At 40.7% G+C, this 25,875-nt stretch overlaps 1 protein-coding gene across 1 annotated transcript in view; it reads left to right on the forward strand.

The window, feature by feature from the left end:
* The first annotated feature begins 695 nt into the window (after window positions 1-695).
* Window positions 696-25,875, forward strand: part of LOC124238175 (plasma membrane ascorbate-dependent reductase CYBRD1) — a 30,420-nt gene continuing 5,240 nt past the window's right edge. The window contains exons 1-2 of the mRNA XM_046658817.1: window positions 696-1,430; window positions 14,536-14,744. Coding sequence (XP_046514773.1) covers window positions 1,238-1,430; window positions 14,536-14,744 — 402 coding nt within the window. The 5' untranslated portion in view covers window positions 696-1,237. The remainder of the gene's footprint in view (window positions 1,431-14,535; window positions 14,745-25,875) is intronic.

A 25,875-nucleotide genomic window follows, 5' to 3' on the forward strand; every position in this document is an offset into this window, starting at 1 on the left:
CACTAATTCGTTGGCCTAAAACCTTGTCTTTTCCGTTGAAAATCACTCCGGTACACTTCCTGAATATTCTAAGGTCTTTCAAAATGGCAAGACAATATGGTAAACTAGTCCCTGGAGATGAGCTACAGGAGACAGAAGAGAATGTTCCCAATACATTCTAGAAGTCCGAATAGCCTAATAGCAATAGATAACACTGACACTTTTCTTGTCCAATGGAGAAAGAAGGGTGATGATAATGTTGGAAAGAGGGCAGGGTGTCAGCTTCACTTCATCAAGGCGGGGTTTTGGTCCAAATAGGTTTGGGCAGGTGGACACTTTTAAGATCGATTTTTTATTACACTACATAGGCAAGTCCAGGGTCCTCGAGGTGTCTGTCTTCCCTCTCCAAAGCACAAACTGCAAGTAGTTTCCTTGCAAGGTAAGTCCAAGCCCATGCCGCCCCGTAGGTTCCTTCCTGGGCATCAAAGACAGCCAATCTCGGGGCGCCTGGTGGGCAGTGCTTAAGTTTCTGCCCCCCGCTTTGGGGCCGGGGGTTTGCACGTTCAGATCCCAGGCTAAGACATATACCCCACTCATCAATCCATGCTGTGGCAGCCACCCACGTAGAAAATAGAGGAAGACTGGCACAAATGTTGGCTCAGGGACAATCTTTCTCAAGCAAAAAGAGGGAGATTGGCAACAGATTTTAGCTCAGGCCAATCTTCCTCACCAAAAAACAAACAAACAAAAAGAAGACAGCCAATTCTTCTAGGACCGGGGCTCAGGGGGCTTAGTTAATCAAAATCACACGCGACTCCACCCAGCGGACTCCTGTCTTCTGTTAACCGAGAGTGCACACCACTGCCTTACTCAGCCTCCCCACAATGAAGGAAGAGACATCGGAAGAGTTAAAAGAAAGTGGTAGGTTTGGAATCCTCGGAGCTCTCGCTCTGAACTAACTGGACCAGTTACTGGAACCCCCGGCAAGCTCAGATGCCGGGACAGGGGGCGGCTACTGCGCAGAGAGCGCTGGGCGGCCGCAAGATCCCAGGGGTGGGGCTGGTTTCTGAGCGAGGGCCAGCTGCCCACCCACCGAAGGCCGTACATCTCTGGCAGGCCGGCGAGAAAGCCCCTCCTCCCGGGCGGAGACTGCTTCAAGAAGTCGACGCCCGCGTCCGGCCGCGGGGCTGGTACCCAGAGGCCGCCGCCGCCTCCCTCAGTTCCTGTGGCTTGCCCAGGCGCGGAGTATGGGACTCTGATGGCCATGGACGGCTACAGGGGCTTCTTGGGGCTGCTGGTGTCGGCGCTGCTCGTCGGCTTCCTGTCCGTGATCTTCACCCTCGTCTGGGTCCTCCACTACCGGGAGGGGCTCGGCTGGGATGGGACCGCGCTGGAGTTTAACTGGCACCCGGTGCTTGTGGTCACTGGCTTCGTCTTCATCCAGGGCATAGGTACTGGGCGTCTCCTGGGAAGCGACGGGGAGGGAGGCGCGGGCTGGGGGTACTCGGCCGAGTCCCGACGGAGTGGGCCCGACGAGGGCGAGCGAGGGGGTGAGGGAGGAGCGCCGGGTGCGCGGGGGCCGGCGAGCCGGGTGCGGAGCGCGCCTGGGAGCCGAGTCGGCGGGGCGCGCGGCGGGAGGGAGGTGGGCGTGCTCCTGCCGGGCCCCGGGGCCGGGCAGAGTGGGACTTGGGCGGCCGCGGGCGATCGCGGGCGTGGCGGCGCTGGGGCGGGGCGCGCCGGGCCCGGGGGTCGCTGTGAGACGCATCCCGGGGGCGCTGGGCACGGCGGCGGCGAGGCGGGCGCCGGCTGCACCGGGTTAACTCTGCTGCGAGCGGCTGGGGCTCGCTCGAGGCGCCCCAGCGGCACCGGGAACGGGAACGAAGGGGAGGTGCCGGAGCCCACGAGCGCCCCCAAATCGTCCCCTGTGGCCCGAGCGCGCGCAGTCAGGGGCGCGGAGCCGCTCTGGAGGCGAGGCCTTTCGCTGAACTTGCTTCAAGTTGGGAGAACTGCAGATCGGGAGAGCGAGGCAGCCGGGGACAGTGGAGGGGCGAGCATTTGCCTTTTCGTCGTCAGCCTGAGTCAAGGGGCCGGCCAGCCACTAGCCGGGGTGTCAGCATCTGGTTTCACTCCTCCCAGAGCGTTCGACTCAGCAAGCCCGAGAAGCTGCCAGGACTCAAAAGGGTGTTTCGCGGCCCTGCCTGGTCGTTGGTCCGTCTTGAGCCCAGCTTGTTTTTGCGGCTGTCGACCGGCGAAAGTTCCCTTTCGGGGCCTCCTGTGCGGCGCTGCCGGGAACTGGGGCCGGAAATGCCCGCAGGCGGCGCGCGGCGGGCCAGCTGCGGGCCTGCCTCCTCGGGGTGAGGCTGGCGCGCGCGGAGGGCTCAGGCCGTGGCGTTCTGTTTTGCTTTGAGCTATAATTGACATCTGACATTCTGTTAGTTTCAGGTGTATAACGTGATTCTATATATACAGCGAAATGATCACCACACTAAGTCTAGTTAACGTTTATTGCCTGGCGTAGTTACAATTTTTTCTTTCTCGTGATGAGAACTTTTAAGATCTACTCTCTCTTAGCAACTTTCAGATATATAACAATACAGTGTTATTAACTCTTGTCACCATGCTGTACATTACTTCTCAAGGACTCATTTGTTTTATAGCTGGAAGTTCGTACCTTTTGACCCCCTTCACCCATTTCACTTGCTCACCCGCCTCTGGCAACCCACAATCCATGGCAGTTTCTATTGTCCTTGCATAGCGCGGCTCACGAAGTCCTGACAGTTTCCTTGGCTGCTGTTTGGCTGAAGGAACCTCTAGCTCGTGGTGAAAGCGCCATTTATTTGTAAGCACTTTCCAAAAAGTGAAGTCAAGGCCTTGGCAGAGAAAGTCTTTAGAAAAAGAAGGTAGTGGACTGGGGTCATGTCGCAGAAAATAATCGAGAGAAGAGGAAAGGGTTCAGAAGGAGGTGCCCACCGGCTGAAACGTCTAGCCTTGCCTCTGAACAGCCTGCCTTGTCTCCATCAATAGTTAACTCTCCACAAACAAGCGAACAAAAAAGCGCCGACCTCATTCCTAAAGAAAAGATTTTTGTTTCCACTTAAAACTTGTGCTGCAGCCTTCGGCAGGTGTAGCCGGCTTTCTCCCACTCCGAGATGTAGTGGGAGATATTGGTAAAGCCCAGCCCTGGTTCCGAGGCGTCCTAGTATGAGAATTGGCACCGGCATGTGAGTACCGCTGGCCAGCTAAGTTATTTCGTTGCATAAGTCCCAGTTATTTCGCCACTACACTAAAAGGAGAAAAACATAGTCAAGTTCCAAAGTCGCTGACATCAGAAGCACTCTTTCCTTCCTGGTGGAGCCCTGATGTTTGGCCCCAGCTGTCAACACCTTCTGTTTGCTCAAAGTAGTAGGAACAGTCTCTTCATCTCTTCCAACCAATTCTTCAGAGCAGCTCCTAATACCAAGAAACTTTTCGGAGGTTCTGGAATATCTTCTCCTCATATTTGAGGGTAAGAGAAACTTCCTGACTTACCAAGAAGGAGACAAAGTCAAAAAACAATAGCTAACATTTGTTGAGTGCTTTCTGTGTGCCCACTAAGGGCATTATTTCACAGGTTTATAAGAGTAAACAGAGGCACTGAGCAGTTAAGTAACTTACCCATGGGAGTAGTATAAGTGTTTTCAGTGGCCTTATTTTCAGGGTTCATTTCTCTGCTTTTACGGCCATATGCTTATTTTCTGCAAAGCATTCTTTTAAGGGGAGCAAAAAGCTTCATCTAAAATACACTTTGAAGCTCTTCATTCATGTCGATTACAGTTTTCCTAAAAGAATTTCTAATTTTTATAAACTTTGGAATTTTCTTAATCTGTTTATACTCACTTTTGGGCAAAAATGTGTAAATGGATATTTTGACAATTTTCATGTGCTGCTTTTATGCAAACCTTGTTTTCTTTAAGCTTAGTTACTGTATTTGTATTAGTTTTGGAATGTTTGTCCTGTCAACGTTACCTATCCTGTTTACTATTTGGATTCCAGATTTGCAAAGCGCTTTAATCACATAATACATTTAACTGACGTGAACATAAACTTTTTCATACATATAGGCACATGCATAGTACTCCTGAGTTCTTAGAAATCTTGGCCCACCTGCACCCCCTCACATCCAGCAGTAGGAGGGCTCCAGTAGAAACACTAGGAGTAGATGGCTGACTTTATAGGGCAGGAGGGAAATGCATGTGTTACAGACCAGCCATGTTATAACAGGCTTTTTTACTGTGTGTAATTGCTTCAGGTAGGAAATTTTTAGGCCATGCTATTTCAGATCTTTAATAATGAATATGATATGATTGAGTTCTGTGATACACAAATATTTAGAGATGAGGAAGGGAAGGCTGAAGTACAGTTATTACTCTAAGCATAAAATGCTTTACAAATGCAATATACAAACAGTAAACAATATTTGAAACTGTGTGGGGACAAGTATGAGTTCTTTGAAACACCTTTAAGAAATAAGCTCTGAAGAAAGCAAGGCTAACGTAGAAGTTACAAAATAAATCTGTGTCTGAGTGTGTACACGCACATACACCCACTCAAGTATATTTTGGAAAATACATGTATTCTGAAATAAAGTGTAACAGACTATAGGATATCTGAAAATAAAATAATGTTTTAAACTAGTAGGAAATCTAGAGAACATGAATGAGGAAAAGTTTCAAAGAGAACTTTAGAAAAGGCTTTGCGCTTCTCTAAAAGGAATGTTTCCCATGAAATAAGTATACTACCAGGAAATCAGAGAAACGAGCCTTGAAAAGAAGGCCGCAGAAAAGACTGAATCAAATAAATGCTCTCAAAGTGGCAGTTGACCTTTTAAAAGGTTCAGTAAGGTGGAATGTGTTCTTTAGTAAAAAGTAAAAGGTAGAAAATTCAAGTGTATAAATTTAGCAAAAAGAAGTCTCAGCAATTCTATACTCCTTACTTTTCCACAGGTAAGACTCTTTTTACTCGATAAACTGAAGGAAGAGAAATCGAATAGTCTAATGATCTCCAGTTGGTTTTGTGAGAGACTATAAGTACATTTAAGTAACATTTAAAAGACTAACAAAAAGAAATTCAGTAGTTCTTAAAAGGCAGTTGGAATATCCCATTAATGTATCTAACAGTGACCACATTCCGAGACCACTTAAATGTCTTTGAAAGGGCTCCCGGGTAAAACCTGGCAAAGAAGAGCCCAAAATACCTGCTCCAGAACCAGTCTTAGGGACACCATTGGTAATCAAACCTATCAGTCTTAGGGAAATGAGGGTTTTTATGTAGCATAAAGAGAGGATTTAAGACAACCCCAAACACATTTTTCGTTGCAAATAAATGCGTGCAGGTCTCTTTATAACGTAACTAGTAAAAATGTTTTAAATGTGATTATTTTCCTCACTGTTGTGTCCCCAGCAAGTAGAGTAACACCTAGAACTGGCACATGGTAGGCCAATAAATAGTTGTTGAATAAATGAATGGTTATTTCTGTACTACCATTTAATTGTTAGTAACAAAATGCAATTTTACAACCACTCATTTGAGTTGATCATAGTAACATCTAAAGTAAAAGTGCCGTCCCTTCCCCTAGGTGATTATCCTGTTTAGCCAGTTGGGAAGCACTGGTTTAGTAAACCTCAGGGGAGAATGGGCATCATATTACATTGGAAATGTGTCTTTATTCTAAGGCCTCAAACTCATTACAGTGTTACTGCCTAAATACTATCTGTGCCTCCTCTTGCCTACCTATGGACATCCCTTCATCAATTCTCCCTTTTTCCTTTCTCATCATTAAGTTTCTCCCCCATTGGATTATTTCCAACATGTTATAATTTCTATCATGTCAACAATAACCAAACTCTAGACCTCATAAGCTACTGCCTCAATTCTCTGCTTGCTTTGCCACAGAACTTTTCAAAATTTTTGCCAATACCTGCAGTCTCCAATTCCTCTCCTGTTCTCTCTTGAACCCACTCTAATCAGGTTTTCTCTCACTGCTCCACCAAAATTGTTCTTAACATAGTAGCCAATGGCCTCCACATTGCTAATTCCAGTGGTTAGTTCTCAGTCCTCATCTAGCTTGACCAGGAGGCAGCATTTGGCATAACTGACCCCTTACTCATCCTTGAGACACTTTCTTCACTTGCCTTCCAAGACACCCAACGCTCTTGGCTCTTTTCTCACTGGCTATTCCTTTCAATGCCCTTTGCTGGTTCCTCTTCATTTCCCTGGGCACTTAAGATTAGAGTGCCCGAGGCTTAGTTTTCTGACCACTTCTCCTTTCTTGATACACTCATTCCCTTGGTGACCTCATCCAGTCTTATGGCTTTAAACACCGTCAATTCACGGAACCCCCCTTGTATTTATATCTTCAGCCCGGACCTTCCCCGAACTCTGGACCCCAATATCCATCGATCTACTCAAATTCTTACTTAGATGTTAAATAGACCTGTCCAGATCTCAACTCTTGATCTTCCTCATATCCCTAAAACCACCTCTCCCATAGGCTTCCCCATCTTAGTAAATGGCGACTTCATCCTTCTATGTGTTCTTGACAAAACTATATAGTCATCCTTGATTCCTCTTTTTCTTCCATGCTTCTCATTCTGTCCATCAGAAAATTGTGTAGACTCCAAATTTAAAATACAGTATTATCCAAATTCTGACCACTATTTTAATTATTTGTTTACTCTGTGTTCTCCTACTAAAATGTAAGCTCCCAAAAGGGAGAGACATTTTCTTTTTCTTCATTGCTTCATCCGTGATGTGTAAAACGTCACCTAACATGTAATAGACATTCAATAAATACTTACTAAATTCATGAAAGCTCAGCCAACCCTTTAAACCAGGAGTCATACCTACAAGGACAGGATATAAAGTAAATAGGTGAAGTGGATTGGGTGTATAGCACAAACCAGGGTGTCATCCTAGGTTCAACTAACCATTCAGACACACAAGACTACCAAGACCACAGTGGGCACCAGTCTCTCAGAAGGATGGAGGATGGGAACTAGCACGTGCTGACAGGGCAGCATTAGGTACTTCTCAGCAGGCGTCCTTGTAGCAACAGTACATGTAGCTATCCACATAGTCCTCCATAAACTATCCTCGCCCAGGGGACAGCTCAGGCACTGGGAGACGAGAGATCTACATTGGAGGGATCAGGGCTTAAGGTCCTCATGCCCCACAGGAACCAACATCTCTTTTTTTTTTTTTCAAGGATTGGCACCTGGGCTAACAACTGTTGCCAATCTTTTTTTTTCTTTTCTGCTTTATCTCCCCAAACTCCCCCTGTACACAGTTGTATATCTTAGTTGCACGTCCTTCTAGTTGTGGGATGTGGGACGGCGCCTCAATGTGGCCTGACGAGCGGTGCCATGTCCGCGCCCGGGATCCGAACCCTGGGCCACCGCAGTGGAGCGCGCGAACTTAACCACTCGGCCACGGAGCAGGCCCCCCAACATCTCTTGTAATACTCTATAGGCCTGGTTTCCAGTGCCTCTGCAAGGGATACATAGTGGCTGAATAGTGGCCCCCCAAAAGATATGTCCAAATCTTGTTTCATGGACCTGTGACTGTGACCTGAGCATCTTTGCAGATGTAGTTGGGTAATGGATTTCAAGATGAGATCATCCTGGATTTAGGGTTGGCCCTAAATCCAATGACTGTTGTTCTTATAAGAGAAAAGAGAAGGAGCTTTGAGACACAGATGCACAGAAGGGAAGGCCATGTGAAGATGGAGGCCGAGACTGGAGTGATGTGTCTACAAGCCAAGGAACACCAAGAATTGCTGGCAGCCACCAGAAGCTAGGAGACAGGTGTGGAATGGATTCTCCCTGAGGGCCTCCGGAAGGAGGCAACCCCACCAACACTGTGATTTTGGACTTCTGGCCCCCAGAACTGTGAGAGAATACCTTTCTGTTGTTTTAAGCTACTCAGTTTTTGGTAATTTGTTATGGTAGTCCTAAGAAACTAATACAGGATATAGCAGTTACCATTGCACTATGGGAAGCCCAAAGTATGGCATTCTTATCAAGTATTTATAGATTTTTCATTGTTCCTCCCAGTCTAGACACAGTTTGCCAATCAGGGGTTGTTTTTATTATAAGCAATGTCACCTAATAACATTGATGACAAACCACTTTATCTGTTTAGTAGTACAGTTAACCGAAGGTCGGATCCTCGGGCAGCGGGATGTAGGTACATGCCGCGTTTGAGGGGTGGGAACTGTAGGGAACTGGGCAGTGCCTACTCCTGGCAAAATAGGAAACCTCTACTTAGCTCCAGCGGGTTGTGGCTGTATGGGGATGCCAGCCCAAGGTGGCCAGAGCTTCCCATTTTCCAGGAGAATCCAAGATTTTTAAAAACTGGTTCGAGCTAAAGTAAATAAGCCACAAAACCAAAACAAAACTCCCAAATCATTGTGCTGATTAAATAAAACACATCTGTGGACCAAATCCAGTCCATACCTGCCAGTTTACAAGTGACTTCTGCTAGGGTTTTCTGTCTTGACTTTGTGTGACTTTAAAGTTTTCCGTTAAAAAATTGAACAATCTTCCCTTTTCAGAAAGAGAGACCAGAAATCTTTGTTATAACTTTTTTTCTTCCTACAGAAACTTTCTTAAAAGATCAAGACAGGTTTTGAAATGACTGTACAGACTTCGGCTGTACATTTTTTAGTTCATTCGTTTATTCATTCATTCATTCTATTCCTTCATATATTATCCTATTTATTTAATTAGCATGCGTTTATTAAGTGCTTAACTGTGTTCCAGACACTGTGTAAAACAAATGAGTAAGATGTAGCCTCATCTACAAGCTGTTCAGATTTGAGTTCGTTAGAGCTGAGTTATGGTTTTCTTTTAGAAAACCTGTGCCTTAAATGTTTCCAGGTGGCTGGGATGTGAAGTTCAGCTCCTTATCTTAGAGCTCAAATGTCTGACCAGGGTGAGACAACCAGGTGATATCAGAACCAGTACTATTTCTAAGCTGTCATACACTGATATGCAGCACAAAAAAATATAGCTGATGTTTCCAACAACTCACAATTTCTGGGGGCCGGCCCGGTGGCGCAGCGGTTAAGTGCACAAGTTCCACTTCTCAGCGGTCCGGGGTTCACCAGTTTGGATCCCGGTTGCGGACATGGCACCGCTTGGCAAGCCATTCTGTGATAGGCATCCCACGTATAAAGTAGAGGAAGATGGGCACGGATGTTAGCTCAGGGCCAGTCTTCCTCAGCAAAAAGAGGAGGATTGGCAGTAGTTAGCTCAGGGCTAATCTTCCTCAAAAAAAAAAAAATTCTGGATGTTTGTAAATGTTTAGCCAGTTAATTGAATTTTTCTCTTTTCATACACTATTTGGTACCAAATCTGCCTTTGTGAGGATTTCAATCACTTCAAAGAGATGCTTCTAGTACCAAGATGCTAAAACAAATCTTCCAAATCATCTGAATCACTTCCTTCATTTTGATTCTCCAAAGGTTTTCATTGTCCTTGTATTCATGCTATGAGACAGTTTGAATGCACGGGCATGTTTCAAAGCTCAGATGCTCTGTGATAGCCACTGCAGGGATCTTTTCAAGAAGTTTATTTAAAGAGACTTCTCTGCTTTCACATTTAAACTTGAAGTCCTTTGGATAGAGGCTGGTAAACTCTTGTGTGCACAGGGAAATGAGTTGTTAAAGCTTGATAATCCTTCTCTGAACATTCAACCAAGGAAGGCAAAATAATACTTTATTCAAAGAGTTAAGAAAAGTGTAATGGGCACACCATATTTAAGTAAAATTTATAAGTGTTTTAAAGTTCCAGTGTACTTCAAACTCAATAACTTACTCTTATTTTATTTTGGGGTTCACTTAAAGCTTACCTAAAACTGTTGAGTGGGTCCAAGTGCAGAATGCTTTTTACGTATTTGAAAGGACTGTTTGGTCTTATATGAAGTAACACTTGGGTCAGCAGTACAAATTGTCTTGAGTTTTTGATTTGTACATTTTAAAAGAGGATCGCTCATTTGCTAGGGAACACTGAATGAATTACTGGGCTGTATTAAGATTTATTTATTCAACACATACTGAATTCCTACTATGTGTCAGGCTCAGTGCTAAATGTGGATGTTAGGGTAAACAAGATAAACGTGCTCCTACCCTCATGAATCACAAGATGTTAACATAGAAAAACATAGAGTCAAGTTGTTTTCTATGCTTGGGGACATTTCTTTCCCGCCAACTGCCCCTCTCCCCGGTAGAATTTGACACATTCTAAATTTGCACTGCTTGCTGTAAGACAAATTTGTGTACATGGTTTGTAGTGGTATATGGATGGAAAGCTGATGTCAAACCAGAGATTACATTTTAGAGAATATATATTTTCATTGATTGCTTATTTAAATACGTGGCTAGGAGCTGAGAAATTTTCTAATTATTAAATTCAAATTCAAGTTACTGTACTTTCCTCTTCATTGTCCAAGCAATAATTATACGCAGGTCTTCCTTCCTTCCTCCCTCCCTCCTTTCCTTCTTTTTTAAGTTTATCACAATAACATGCTCCACTACCACTAATTTTTCTTTTAAAAAGATTTAAAGTGTATGTCTCACGTATACGTGTTCATGTTTCCCTTCATTTTCTAGGGGAAAATGGTCTTGCCAACTAGGGCCTCTTAACAGAAAACCCTTGTTTCAGTCACAAGTAGCTGTTTGATACCATTTCCCCTCCTCTTGGGCTTATGAAACCTTTTTATTCCTTCCCACTGAACCTCAGGAATGGTGTCTAGGTAAGTGCCAAGCCAAAGAAGCAAGAAATATTTAAATTCCACTCTCCAGGCAGTTTTTATAACTGTTGAGAATAGCTTCTTGTTTAAGAAATGTGGTTTGATTTGTTAAGGTTGCCCTTTTCTCCTGAAGTCTACCGTATTTTGGTTATTTATACATTTTTAAAAGTATGTAAACACCTTATGCAAATACAACATTTTACGGTTAGCCTTCCTTTATTCTGAGAGCATTTTGAAGTATTTTCTGCCATCCAGCAGAGTTTCTATATAGGCAGGAGAGATGCTGAAGACTCCATGCCTCACTCATAGGAGAGCCCCTCAGATTTCCACATCTACCTATTTAGTAGTTGACGCTAATTGGCAGTTGGGCTTGCAAGCTTACGAAAATATTGTTTTAATTTTAAAACTATTATGTACTCTTTCAACCATACAGAAAATAATATAACAGATCCCCGTGTACTCACCATCCAGACATAACAGATATTAAGATTTTTGCCAACATAAAAATTTATAAGCTAGAACTTAGAGCTGGTAGGAATAAAAGATAAGGTAGGATGATGGAGGGGAGAGGTTGGAGTTAGGCACCCTAACCTGAGCAAGAAACTAAAAAAAGAAATAGAAAAACTCTAAACTAGACCCAGGACTAAAAAACCATGATTGTCTGGGCCCATTTTGATCAGAGGCAAGGACTTCCTCCTTCCAAAGCCCCTAAGGGCTTACTCTTATAGTAATGTGACAGTGTTTTATTGATAATCCCAAATCATCAATGAAAGATTAAATTGTGTTCCATTTGTGCTACTGCTAGAGAAGGAAAGCTAGTATGCAATTGATTTGAAAAACGAACACATCCTGAGTATTTCCTTTTCGTATGTAGATGTTCAAATTCATTCATCTAATGTTCCTTCCCCCTGGGTTGTGCTTGGATGATACGATGATGATGATGATGATGATATGATAACAATAATAGTGTTAATTTTAACATACTAACTGAAATTGAGCCGGCTACTTAACCTATCTCTACCTCAGTTTCCTCCTCTGTACAACGGCAATAATAATTGTACCTTCCTCACAGAGTCAAAGTAAAATTAAAGTGTAAACATGTAAAGCGCTTATCAATGTGTCCGCTGCTGAGCAAGGGCTCAATTGCGTGTGTGTGTGTAATAAATGACGCTACGCCAGGAGCGGGGAGATGTGTTATTAGGTCTTCACATATTACACATTTTAATTTTAATACTACCTGATCTCAGATTGCAGAAGGCTCCACTGAGTGCATAAAAGGTCACAAGTCATTGAGTAAAGAGGCCTTTGGTTTCTTTGAAAACCAGAGAATCATATAGGGTGTGCTGCTGAATCATCAGAGGAGAAAAGCATGAGAAGGGGAAACCACAGTGTTTGAGTTGACATCAATTGATTTCTAGCTTTGATCAGTCTGCAGAAAGTGCTTTACATTTATTTGTTTTGAAAATATTAAGGGTCACATGCACAAATAAATAAAACTGATGAAATCTGAGTAAGGTCAGTGCATTATATTGACATGAGTTTCCTGGTTGTGATATTGTACTATAGTTATGTAAGATGTTACCATCAGGGGAAACTGGGTGAAGAGTACGTGGGATCTCTGTGTATTATTTCTTAACACTGCATGTGAATCTACAATTATCTCAAAATAAGAGTTAAAAAAAATACTTATGCAGCTGCATACTTTGAGCCCAGGGCTCCTTTTGGCTCAGGGGATACAAGGAGAAACAGCAAGTTGTGTTCCTGCCCCCAGAGAGGATGAGAAGGGCCCTTGAAGTAGCTTTTAAAAGTATACCCTTTAAGGTGTTGCATTAAATGGTTCGAAAGATACATTGAATATAGAAATGATTATCCGAAAAGTCTCCATGTTCTCAAGGAAATATAATCAATCAGCATTTATAAGATACCCATATAAGCAGTAAACTTAGTAGGTAGTAAGTAGACTTTGGACTAGATAAAAGGAATACTGTCCTAATGGTGAGGGCTGTCAAGGAGTTGCAGTGAAACCAAAAAGTAGGAAGATTGACATCTTGTTCTGAAAGCTTTAAAGAGGCTGAATTCGCATCTGCCTTTGTAGGTTTAGATGTGTTTCTGCCGGAAAACGGACTAGATAATCCCTTACATTCTGATGATCCTATGAAGTTTTATATATTTAAATTATAAGTGTCTTTAGTAGGAAGAGGCACTTTTTTTGGCTGGAATTAAGAAGTGTACAGGATACTGAGTATAGTGGAATGCATCTTCCAAAGAAGTATTCTTTAAACTTTTCAATCTGCCATACGTTTTCAGAAACCTAAATTTTCCCTGACGTGGGGTAGGGGCAGGATATCGTCTTCAGGACAAAAATTAATTGGATGCTGGTTAAGGTGGGCGTATAATCTACTGCTTTAACAGAACACTTAAGAAAACCCTCTTTTTAAAAATCTTTTTGTTGAAGTTTAATCTACATGTAGAAAAGTGCACATATAAATGTATAGCTTGATGAATCGTCCCTCAGTGAACGCCTATGTAATCAACACCCGGATTGAAAGACAGAATATTAGCAAGAGCCTAGAAATTCTTTGTGTGCGTCCCTTCTAAGTAGCTATACCCCTTCGTCACAAGGGCAACCACCATCCTGACTTTTCGTATTGCAGAGATGAGTTTTGCATGTTTTTATACTTCCTATAAATTGCATCATACAGTATATGCTGGTTTATGTCGGGTTTCTTGGGATTGACGTTATAGGTTGATCCATAACGTTGGGTGGAGTTCTAGTTATAGATCATCCATTCTCTTTGCTGTATGTTACTCCATGTTATGAATATATCACAATTTATTTATTCACTCTATTGATGATAGGCATTTGGGGAGTTTCCAGGTTTTGGCCACTACAAATAGTGCTGCTAATAATATTCTAGTACATGTCTTTTGGTGAACACATGCCCATATTTCTTTTGGGCATATACACAGGAGTAGAATTGCTGGGTTATAAAGTATGCATAAGGTTAGCTTAAGTAGATACTGCTAATTTTCCAAATTGTTCTCATTTAAACTCCCATCAGCAGAACATGAGAGTTCTAATTGTTCACATCCTCTGCAATATTGGTATTTTTCAAATTGAGCCATTTAGATATGTGGTAGAGATATTCTCATGTAGTTTTAATTTGCATTGCTCTGTTGACTAATGAGGTTGATATCTTTCTTATGTTTATAAGCCACTTGGATGTACTATTTGTCTATTTAAATCTTGTTGCATATTTTTCTATTCCTTAGTCTGTCCTTTTTTAAAAAAATCAATCTAAGACAGTTATACAAAGAAACCAGATCATAAGATTAAGAATTTAATTTTGATGTGTTAAGTTTGAGATATCTTAGAGGCATCCATAGGAGATGTCAAGAAGCTGTTGGATTATGTGGGTCTGGAGTTCAGAAGAAAGTTCTGGGCTGGAGACATAAGTTTTAGAGTCTCTGCCATGTAGGTAGCATTTCGGTGAAAGAGTGAATGAGATCACCCACAGAGAGTGCAGAGGGAAGAAAATGTCCTAGGACTGAGCCTGGGGGGCACCCAGGTTCAGTCACAAGTCGGGAGTAAAGAAGATACCAGCAAAAGAGTCCAAGAAGGAACCACTGAGAGGCAGGCAAGAGAGGAGAAGCCAAAGCCAAGAGAAGAAGGTTTCATGGAAGGGAGTGTTCAGTGTGTCAAACTGTTCATCTTGTGTTGATTTGAAAACACACACACACATTCTGTCCCTTTTTGTCTCTTCCCAGCCATCATTGTATACAGACTGCCATGGACTTGGAAATGCAGCAAGTTCCTGATGAAATCCATCCATGCAGGATTAAACACTGTTGCTGCCGTTCTTGCAATAATTTCTCTGGTGGCCGTTTTTGATTTCCACAATGCCAGGAATATCCCCAATATGTACAGTCTGCACAGCTGGATTGGACTGATAGCTGTCATACTCTACATGTTACAGGTCAGTGTCTCAGTATATTTATAAACAAGATATAAAAAGTAAAACAATGAAATACTGTAGATGTTTTCTATGCATTCATAGGTTCTTGGAACTTATCTTATTCCCACTAGTGCTTGTTATATTTGTTGCCATTATATTTTCCCCTGAGGGGGCACTGGAACTGCAGAACTGACAGTCTGTGAACTTGAATGTGAGATTTAAAATATGGACATATGTATGGAGGGAAATTGCCACCTCGTAACATCTAGACTCCCATTGTTCGGACTCTAAGTTCTGTGTGCAGAATAAACTAACATAGGCAAGAGCTTTAGATTTCTTTCCCACATTCTCTGTCCCTTCTATTTTCTAGATGTAGCTTCATGAGTGAAGAGATGAATTTCTATCTCTTTGTTACTTTGTTAGATTTTGAAGCCTCAGTAGTTAGTTTATTTTTGCTCTGTCTTCTCTTCACTTACTAAAAACACATGCTCTTGAGAGCACTGTACTTAAACATTAAGTTAATAGAGTGTGATAGGGATTTGGCCGTTCTAGGTGGCTAAAGTAAAGGTTAATTTTAAAGTCTTTTTGGTGTTAACCACTTTGTTGAAAAATCTTTGTCAACTATGTTGATTCACTTTCCTTCCTTGGTTAGTACAATGTACATCCAGCTACCTGATTGGGACATGATGGTGAACTTTATTTTTCTGTGAATATAGGAGAAGTAAGAAACCAGAGGAAACCCATAAAACACCAAGGTGTATCTTAAAATATATGACTGTATGACCTCTTGAAAGTAGGACCTCTTATCAGACATTAATTTATTGTTTTTCTTCTTCTTAAAGAAAGGCGTTTGAAGTGATAAGTTTTTTGAGTTTTAATTAAATAAAAGTTACTATCTGTATGGACACTATTAATTATTTGTTTGCCTTACTGTGCCTGGAGCAAAGGATTGGGGAAGGGAACCATGTCAGACAGGAGGGAAACACAGAGAAAACCCTGCATCAAACATGATCTTCCTGATTAAGAAGGAAAAAGGAGAATATCTCAAACTGGATGGCTGAGCCAGCTCAGATCTCCTGTCCTCAAGGTGGATTTTCCCTCAGTGTTCTCAGCTACTGCCACAGATCTGGGAGCAGCTTCCTCTGCCACCACCAACTGGTGGACCCTTTCCCCTCAGAGAGTAGGATGGCAAGAACAGGGGCCGTTGAGATGCTGCCGGTTGCTTTGAGGACCTTTTTGGCTTACTGGCATCTCTCCAAGACTTTTCTCAGCTCTTTCTTCTGCTTCCAGCCATCTGTTCCTCTTGCTTTGCTTCACTTCCTCTGCGCCGCGTGAGAATGCAGAATGCCAGAGCCTGAGCACAGTGTGAAGCAGTCTACTTATCTCACATAGTCCTTTAAGTGAGATAGCCTTTACAGATGCTGAGGACACACAGGTTACACAGCTAATGGCAGAGCTGAAACTCAGGCCCAGGTCTGTCTAGGTCCTGGGCCCTCCCCACAAGCACTCGGTTCTGTTGTTTCCAGGATGTCCCCAGGATCACTCAGCCTGTGTTAGAGCATCCTTAGTAGAGGTCCGTATCTCTGAGGAACAGAACAGAAAGCAACCAAACTCTACGTAGCTTCCATGGGAGAAGGTTCTGTGGTTCTGAGTACAGTAGTTACGATGGACTGAATAAAATGCCTTTACTGAGTTAATTATATGCCAGGGCGTTCTCTGAACATCTGGAAAGATATACACCACCAGAACCTTAGCAGTAATGCTCTCTAGGTGGCTGGATTCTAGGTGATTATTTTTCTTTTCACTTTCTATATCTTCTAAACACACATTCATTTCTTGTATAATCATCATCATCATCATCATCAAAGCTTTTAAAGCTAAAAAAAAGCTTTCTATACCAAAAATGCCTTTTAATCTGGACTTTCTAAAAACCAACTTACACTCTGCTCTGTATCTTAACATGTAAAATTAAGAAATAGCTAGGAATTAGCAAAAAAAGAGAATATTCATTCTGAAATCTATGGGTCTTAAGTAAAATGGTTCTCAGAGGAATATAGGCTTAAATGCTTTTAATATTTTTTTTTGTGGGGGGTACTTAAAATACATAAACTAAGTATATGTTTAAGAAACTAAAGGAGAACAGCAAAATACACCAGGAAAATAAAGACAAAAAAAAATTCATGGACAGTTATGTTAGTTTTCTTTTGTTGCCATAACAAATTACCAGAAACTTAGTGGCTTAAAACAACACAAATTTATTACCTCACGGTTTCTGTACATCAGAAATCCAGGTTGGTTTGACTGGTTTCACTGCTCTAGGTCTCACAAGGCCAAAATCAAGGTGTTGGCCAGCCTGGGCTGTAATGGGGAGACTTTGGGGTAGAATCAGCTTGCAAGCTAATTCAGGTTATTGGGAGAATCCAATTCCTTGTGGCTGTAAGACTGAGGTCCCCATTTCCTCACTGGCTGTCAGCTGAGGGTTGTCTTTAGCTCATATAGTCCTCTCTCTGCTCCTTGCACATGGCACCCCTCCCTCTCAGAGCCAGCAGTGGTGCATTGAATCCGTCTCACTGGCTTGGAATCTCTCTGACTTCTCCTACCTCTTCCTCATCTTTTCTTCCTCCAGCTAGAGAAAGTTCTCTGCTTTTAAAAGGGCTCATGTGATTAGATTGGGCTGCCCATATAATCCAGGATTATCTCTCAGTCATAAGATCTAGAAGCCTAATTACATATGCAAAGTGTCTTTTGCTATGTAACATAACATATTCAAAGTTTCCAGGGATTAGGGCATGGACATCTTGCGGGTGGGGGAGCGTGATTCAGCCTACCACAACTATAAATAAAAATTAGAAGAAGTTATAAATGAAATGCAAAGCTGGTTCTTTAAAAAGCTAAAATAAAATAGATAAACCATTTCAAACCTGATTGAGGAAAAAACAGCATTCAGAATGAGAAAGAAATATGATCATAGGCACAGGTAATATTTTAAAATTAAGATGTTATTAAATTTTAATATATGGTAGTATACTTAAAAATCTTAAAGAAAGAAAAAAGGATTATTTTCATACCAAATATAAACTACCAAATTTGATCCAAAGAAGAATCAGAAAACCTAAACAGACCAATAACATTAGAAGAAATTTGTAAGGTCATTTGAAACCTATCACTAAAAAAGGCATGAGGTCCAGGTTGTTTTGTACCTTTAACCTTCAAGGAACAGATCCTTTAGACTATTCCAATACACTGGGAGAAAACAAACTCTTCTTAAAGGTGGCCCGTTGTGCACTATATACTTCCACATCTAAAGTGATAGCTCTGATGATAAACACCTTTACCAAGATCCAACAGCAAACATCAGCTTAAACGGTGAAATACTGAAAACATTTCCATTAAAATAATAATAAAGACATTGACGCTTACTATCATAGTCATTCAACTTTGTTTTAGAGGTTTTAGCTAATATATGAGATAATGAAAAACATCTGTATAAATAACAGAGACTTTGTGACTCTTTTTTTCTGTTTACAGATCATAAAATGTATGTCTAGAAACCCAGGAGATGACTAGAAGTAATAAGAGAGTTGGAAACATGGCTGGATATAGGATAGCCACATATAATTCAATAAATTTTGTCTATACTAGAAATAACCACTTGGAATAAAAGTAGAGTCTATTTATAATATGGATAAAAAAACTACAAAATACTTGGGAAATTAAACAATGAAAATATAAGATCTATATGTGGAATATGTAAAATACTATAAGAACAGAAAACATGGTATGATTAGAAAGATACCATGTTACTGAAGAGGAAAATTAATATAAAAATATCTTTCCCTCTCCAACTAATATTTATGATTAATATAATTTTAATTTTAAGCCCAATGGGAGTCTTAAACTTTATGCAGAAGAGCAAATATCCTAGGATAACCAAGAAAATTTTGAAAATTTGAAAATTTTGAAAAAGAAGTGAAGGAAGACTTGCCCTATTCAAAACAAGTTATTAACACAGGAATAAACAAAATACATTCATGGAAAGAACAGAGAGGACAGAAACAGTCCAAGTGTGTGTGAGAGCTTATTCTGTGACACGGTGGTATTTGAATTTAGTGGGGAAAGAATGCTTATTTAATAAATGTTACCATCATAGTTGGCTATCTGTTTGGAAGAAACCAACCAAGCAAAAATACTGTGCATCACACAAAAGAAAACCGAAAGATTCCAGATAGAGTAAAGGCCTAAATATTTAAAAAAAAAAAAAAAGCCAAAGAAAAGAGAAAAATAAAGTTAGGAAGTATATAATCTGTTTAATCTGAGGTAGGGGAATCCATAAGGTTGACAAGAAATCCAGAAGCTATAAGGAGAAGAAAGATATATTTGACTACATAAAAATTTTAAAAATTATATATGACGAAAGATAATCAAAATCAACAGAACTGCACAAAGAAATATGGGGAGTAACCGTGTCCTGTGTTAAGGGTTGGTGTGTTCCATATACAAAATAACTCCTAAGATTTAATAATAAAAAGGCAACCTCATAGAAAAATGAATAGAAGGTTTCAACAGGCAGTTCAAAGAAGAAAAAATTAAATCACCAATAAGCATATGATAAAATGTCCCACCTCACTAACAAATTAAGGAAATGTAAATTAAAATAACAATAAAATACCATTTCCCCCCATAAGACTGACAGAACAAGGAGAAGTGATGTCTGTTGCTGGCGTGGACGTGATTTAGAGGGTCCTCCCTTATGCTGCTGGTGGAAACGTGAACTGTTACCAAATTTTAGGAAAGTAGTTTGTTAATATCTATTGATTTTTTAAAATATGCTTACCCTTTAACCTAGCAATCCCACATTTTAGGAGAGCAGAAATAAAATGCCATACTTCACATAAGAGACTCTAGAAAGAATTTTTAGTGCAGCATGGTTTGTGCAGGCAGGAAATGGGAAGCACCCTAAATGTCCATCAATAAGAAAATAATTTGTGGTAAACCCATGTCAGATATTATACAGCGATTACGAAGAATGTTGCTGTGTCTACTGACCAAGAGTGAAATAATGATATGTTCTTCAGTATAAAAAGTACTAAAGAGTAATGTGCATAGTAAAATGTCATTTGGGGGGAAAAAAAGAGAAAGAAAGAAAGGAAAAAAAGAGTATGTGTGTAGAGGTGTAAAGAAAGGTATGGGAAACTATACCAAACTACTACCATTGTGGGAGTGAGTGGGATTGGTTGAGGGGTTATAAATCTTAAAGTATATCTTGTTTGATTTGCTTGAACATGTGGCTCTTTTAAATATAAGCAAGTCACATGTTACATAAAATATCATAATTTTTAAAACTAAGTGAAGGATGTCCCCTTACCACAGGTTGTAAATACTCATGTCATACTTGGTGCCTTCTGGTTGTTCATTCAGGAACCAGGTGAACAGATTCCCATCCCTATTCTGGGAAAGATGACTGCATTCCAGCTTTATTCCTTTTTGCCTAAAAGCCATTTTTACGTGATTTGCATTGCTTCTCCATAGCAGTGATAGAACAGATTACTCAGGTGTGCTCAAGAAGAAATTAAATGAAAGAACTTTTTGTTTCCCACTGGAAGGAAAAAATGCTAAGCTCGTTTTCCTCACTTTTGATAGGAGCTAAGCTCCTTTCTTATTATGAGTTAAAAAGATTCCTGCCTCCATACTCTTAGTTGCAAAAATTCATGAGCCACAAAAATACACTTTGACAGAGATGTGCTTCTGTCAGATTTCTTAAGTTAAAAGTAAAAAGGGGAAGCGGTTTCTATTTCTGCATCAGGCCGAATTCTCTGTAAGTGGAGATTCTTGGAGCTGCCTCTCGTGGTTGGAGAACAGGAAGTTCTCCCTCTCTCTCGGAGCACTGCCTGCTTGCCACTCCCTTGTGCAGCCACAGCTGGTGTGCACTTCAATCACAAAGTATAGTTGCGTGCAGACCATTCATCCCAGTTTGTCAGGTCAGTTTGCACTCCCCCCACGTCCAGCTCAAGAAACAAACCTACCAGAGTATGAAGAGTGTGGGAGAGATTGTTAAGATCAGATCTTCTCACCTTAACACTGTTGGGGTTTGGTTTAGCCACTATGTGTAAAACCAAGATTTACCTGCCAAATGAAGCCAGTGTTCAGCTTGTTTCAGTAAATAAAAGAAGGAGGGAAGGAGGGAAGCAAGCAACAAAACAACAGAACCAAAAAACACTGAAAGTTCTTCCCCCTTCCTCATGTTCATCCGTGGATCATAAAGCATTTCAAGTGTAGAATTCTTTCCTACTTGTAAGATCAAGCCTCTGGGGCATTTAAAAAAAATAAAATACGTATATAGAAGTTATGAATCATAATGAGATTAACTCCTATGATTCCACCATCAACCTAATTTAGGAAACAGAACGCCTACCTTCCCCCACCTTGATCCCACAGTTGTACCTATCCCAACCCATAGAGGCAACCATTCTCTGAAAGTTTTTTTCTCATTCCTGTTTTTCTTTATAATTTTACCATATACGGTGAATCTCCAGACAATACATTGTTTAGTTTTGCTTTTTCACTTTTTACAAAACAATCTCATAATATATGTATTCTATTGCAACTTTTACAAATTCTATTGCACCTTTTTTTTCCTTCTACTGATTCAACTATATTGATTCTTCTAGCTGCAGTTCATTCATTTTTACTTTTGTATTCCATTGTCTAAATATACCACAAGTTTATTTATTTGTTCTCCTGCTATTAGATGTTTGGGCTATTTTCAATTGTTTTGTTATGAACAATGCTGCATTGAACCTTCATAACACATCTCCTTGTCCTCATAGGTTTCTCTGGGCTTATACTTGGGAGTGGAATTAGATGCTCAGCCTAAAAAACTAATGCCAAATTGTTTTCCAAAGTGGTTGACCCCAATTATGTTCCTGCCAGCAGCATATGAGTTCCCATATGCCGCATCCTTGCCAACATGCATCCTCTTCAAACTTTTTAATTATTGCCAAACAGAGGGTCTAAACTGATGTCTTCTTCTTGTTTTAATGTTTGTTTCACCGATTACTCACGTTTCCTTTCCAAGAAATATCTGTTTCTGTCTTTCGTCCATTTAAGAAATGAGTTTTTCTTTTCCTTAAAGATTTGTGGGAGTTCTGTGTCAGATTCCTTTTCATTTATATGTGTTGCGTCTATCTTCCAGTTTGAGGCTTGTATTTTCTCACGTTTGTTACTATTTTTTGATAAATAGGAATTCTCAATTTTAATATAACAAATTAATCATCTTTTCCTTTAAGGTGTTATTTTTTGTTTTGTTTTGGTGACTTATTTATGAAACCCTTCCCTTCCTGGGGTCAAAACAAACCGGCCTCTCAGGTTCTATTTTAGACCTGCTGGATCAGAACCTCTGGGGGTTGGGTCCCAGCAATATGTGCTTTCCCAGGCCCCTCAGGTGATTCAGATGCCACTAATGTTGGACAACAATTGTCCTAAGGAAAAAGCCTGTGAACGGCCAGGAGGTTACATTAGAGTAATGTTAATGAAAATCTTAGTTTCTCTTATGTTTTCTATTAAGAGTATTAAAGTTTTTGTCTTTGATATTTAAGTAGTTAATTCATCTGGAATTAACTTTAGTGTATGATATGATGTTGTGGTCCAGCTTCATTTTTCTCCATCTGGATAAACTGTTTCCCCAGCATCATTCATTGAATTAAACCTCACCTTGACACTTAACTGCAATGCCAATTTTGTCATGTATCTTTTCCGCTGCATCCTCGCCAGTGCAGTATAGAATTGAAGAGTATTCAAGTATTGAAGTATATAGACGTGTTTAGAAGTATTTACAAAGTACGGAGTAGAAGTAGAGGTAGGAATCCTTGGTTTGTTCTTATTTTAAAGAGAATGCTGAGAATATTTTACTATCGAGTACAAATGTTTCACATTTCTTCCTATTCCAGTTTGTGAGAACATTTTGTTTTTCTTTTAAAATCATGAATGGATGTACAATTTTATTGAATACTTTTTCTGTGTCTGTTGAGATGAATATGTTTTTCCTTCTTTAATCTGTTAATATAGTTAATTAGATCTATAGATTTTCTAATATTGAACTTGGATGAATTAAAAACATTTTTAATTGTCTCAAGATTCTCTTTTGCTCTCTGACATAACCAAATTCTTATATTCTTATGTTTTATTTGTGTGCTAAGTAGGCTTCTCAGAAATGTCGTTTCACAACTTCATGACTTTTGTTTGGCAGGAGAAAATTTGGCCACTGGCTTCTCTTCCTTGCTCAGATCCAGGGAGTAGGCAGCATTTAAGAACACAGGACTTGCAATCAGGGTGACCTCAGTTTGAATTGGGTTCATCCGTTTGTAGCTGGTGACCTTGGACAAGTTACTGAACTTTTCTGGACTTAGTTTGCTCACCTATAAATTAAGGCTTTTGATGCACCCTTCACAACATCGTAAGAATCAAAGCCAAATATTATATGGAAAGGCTCAGCCTAGGCCTTAGGATACTGGAATGACACAAACCAGCTGTTGTTACTAGGAGTGTACATCTTGTGGTAGTCTCCTTTATGACCTGAAGATGGCATTTTTCATTTCTACTATAGATCATAGGCACCTTCATGGTTGAGAACATGCATTTTATGTCAGTGAAATTTTGTTCGTGAATCTATCCATTTATTCAACAGAGTTAAATACTTATTATGTGTCAGATTCCTTGCTAGGCTGTGGGGAATACATTGTTCCACAAGACAAGCATGGGCCCAAAGAGGCATGCTCTCTGCCCTCATGAAGCTCACAGCGGGAGACAGGTCATTGAGTATTTGATGGTGGGTGGGCATGGAGTGTTATGGGAGAGCTTTCATATGATGGAGGGGATAAAGGAGGTCAGACAAAAACCTGAAGTCATGAGCTTAATGTTGAAAGGGGAGAGAGTATTCTAGGTGGATGGAATAATATGTAGGTGAAAGTTTGCTTTATTTGAGGAACAGAAAGGAGGACAGGATACCCAGAGAGTGGTATGGAAAATGAATTGGAGGCTGGACAGAAGTAAATATAGGGAGACTAGCTTGAAGGTGTTTACAGAGATTCAGATGAGAAATGATGGTGGCCTGGAGGAGTAGCAGTAGCAGTGAGCAAAGTGGATAGTTTCTAAAGACATTTAGGAGGTAGAATTAATGGGATTTGAAAAGTCAGTGATATAAGAGATGAGAGAGAGCCACTTGCAGGCTCGAGCAAGTGGGTGGAGGAGAAAGGGAACATTAGAGAGGAGGGGGTTTGAGGAGTGTCAGCTGCTACTGAGAAGTCAAGGAAAATAAGCTCTAGAAACTGTGCATTGGATTTAGTGACCTGGAAGTCACTGGTGACTGCGGAGAGCAGTTTCCTTGGAGGACAGAAGCCAGATTTCATTGAATTGAAGAGGGAGTGGAAGGTGAGAAAATAGACAACTGAGCCAAGAGGTTTGGGTAGGATGGGGAAGAGAGAAAGAAGATGGTAACTGGACAGAGATGGGAGGCAAGGCAGGTGTTTGGGTACTTTCTGTTGTTTGTTTTAACTTCTTTTCATTGGTAGAATCTTGGGCATGTTTAAAATGCTCACAGGATAGCACCAGTAGAGAAGGAGAGGTTGCAGTAATCTATAGCTAGGTCTTTAGAAACAGGTTGCAGAGAACAGCTAGAAAATTGGAGGACTCCAACTCCATTGTAATTGAAGAAAGGAAGGAAGTGTTGGCTTGGGATGATTTTTTGGTGTGTTGGCTCTTCTCTGAAGTTGCCTCTGTTTTTTGCATGAGGTGGTGCTAAGATCATCTGCCAGTAGTGAAGAGGTACATGGGAGAGTCAGAAGTTTGAGGATGGGGGAGCACACAGGACCAGTTGATAAATCAGACAATAGAAGGATTGTTGAGCAATGTGGAAGTGCTCATAACTGTGATGAATTTATAGTGATGCTAGTTTCCTTGAGTGTGTGATTTACTTCAGTGGTACCTAGCAGACCAGGGGTAGTCCTGAAGATGGCTGAGCCGGGGTTGGGGTATTGCCAGGTGGACGTGATGAAAGACAATGCAGCAAAGAGATGTAGGATATTGACAGGAGACTTAGTACTCAATTTGAATGTCTGTCCTCCCTCTTTAGGAAAAAACTATGGACATATTCTAATTGGTGCTGATTAGATTTTTTTTTACCCCAGAAGAAAAGCGCTGTTATGTTTGAAGAATGCAACTTGGAAATGACCTAAGACAGAGCTCCTTAAAGTGTGGTCCCTAGAATAGCAGCATTAGCATCACAAGGGAAATTAGAAATACAGCTTCTCAGGTTCCCCCCCAGACCTACTGAATCAGAAACTCTGCAAATGGGGCCCAGCAATCTGTGCTTTAAATGAAGGAATGAGTGAGTGTGTATAGAAAATAGAAGAAAGATGAAGAGGAACTGGGAGGAGCCTCCAAATAATAATCTGTAAATCATTTGATGGCTCATTAAATCTACCTCTACACTTAAAAAAAAGCAAATCAGGGGCCCACCTGGTGGCACAGTGATTCTTCATGTGCTCCGCTTTTGCCGCCTGAGGTTTGCGGGTTCGGATCCTGGGTGCAAACCTACACACCACTCATCAAGCCATGCTGTGGCAGCATCCCACATACAAAAAATTGAGGACGATTGACACAGATGTTAGCTTGTGGACAGTCTTCCTCAAGCAAAAAAGAGGAAGATTGGCAACAGATGTTAGCACAGAGCCAATCTTCCTGGCCAAAAAAAAAAAAGCTAATTATACCTTATACAAAAGCTAGCTAGGTAGATGTTTCCTGGTTTCATTAATGACCTTTGCAAATAAAAGCTTTTGTTATGTCTAAAGGTTTACACATATCTTTTTTTAAAAAACTCATTTGTTTCATAAAGTGAGATAAAACTGGCATAGTAAAATACACTTGTATCTTTAAAGGACAGTAATAATTAACTGAGAAAAGCCCAGTTATTTAAAGACAGAAACTTTAAAAGTAAACTTTCATTGTCTATTTTTAATTATAAATGTAATGTACATTAATTTAAAAATTTATAAAATACAGAAAATATAAAGAAAAAATAAAAATCACTGATCAGGCCATAATCTAGAGATATCATTCTATTTTGGTTTATTTCCTTTAGGCTTTTATTATGCCTTTG

Source organism: Equus quagga, chromosome 4 (genome assembly GCF_021613505.1).
Source record: "Equus quagga isolate Etosha38 chromosome 4, UCLA_HA_Equagga_1.0, whole genome shotgun sequence".
NCBI lineage: Eukaryota > Metazoa > Chordata > Mammalia > Perissodactyla > Equidae > Equus > Equus quagga.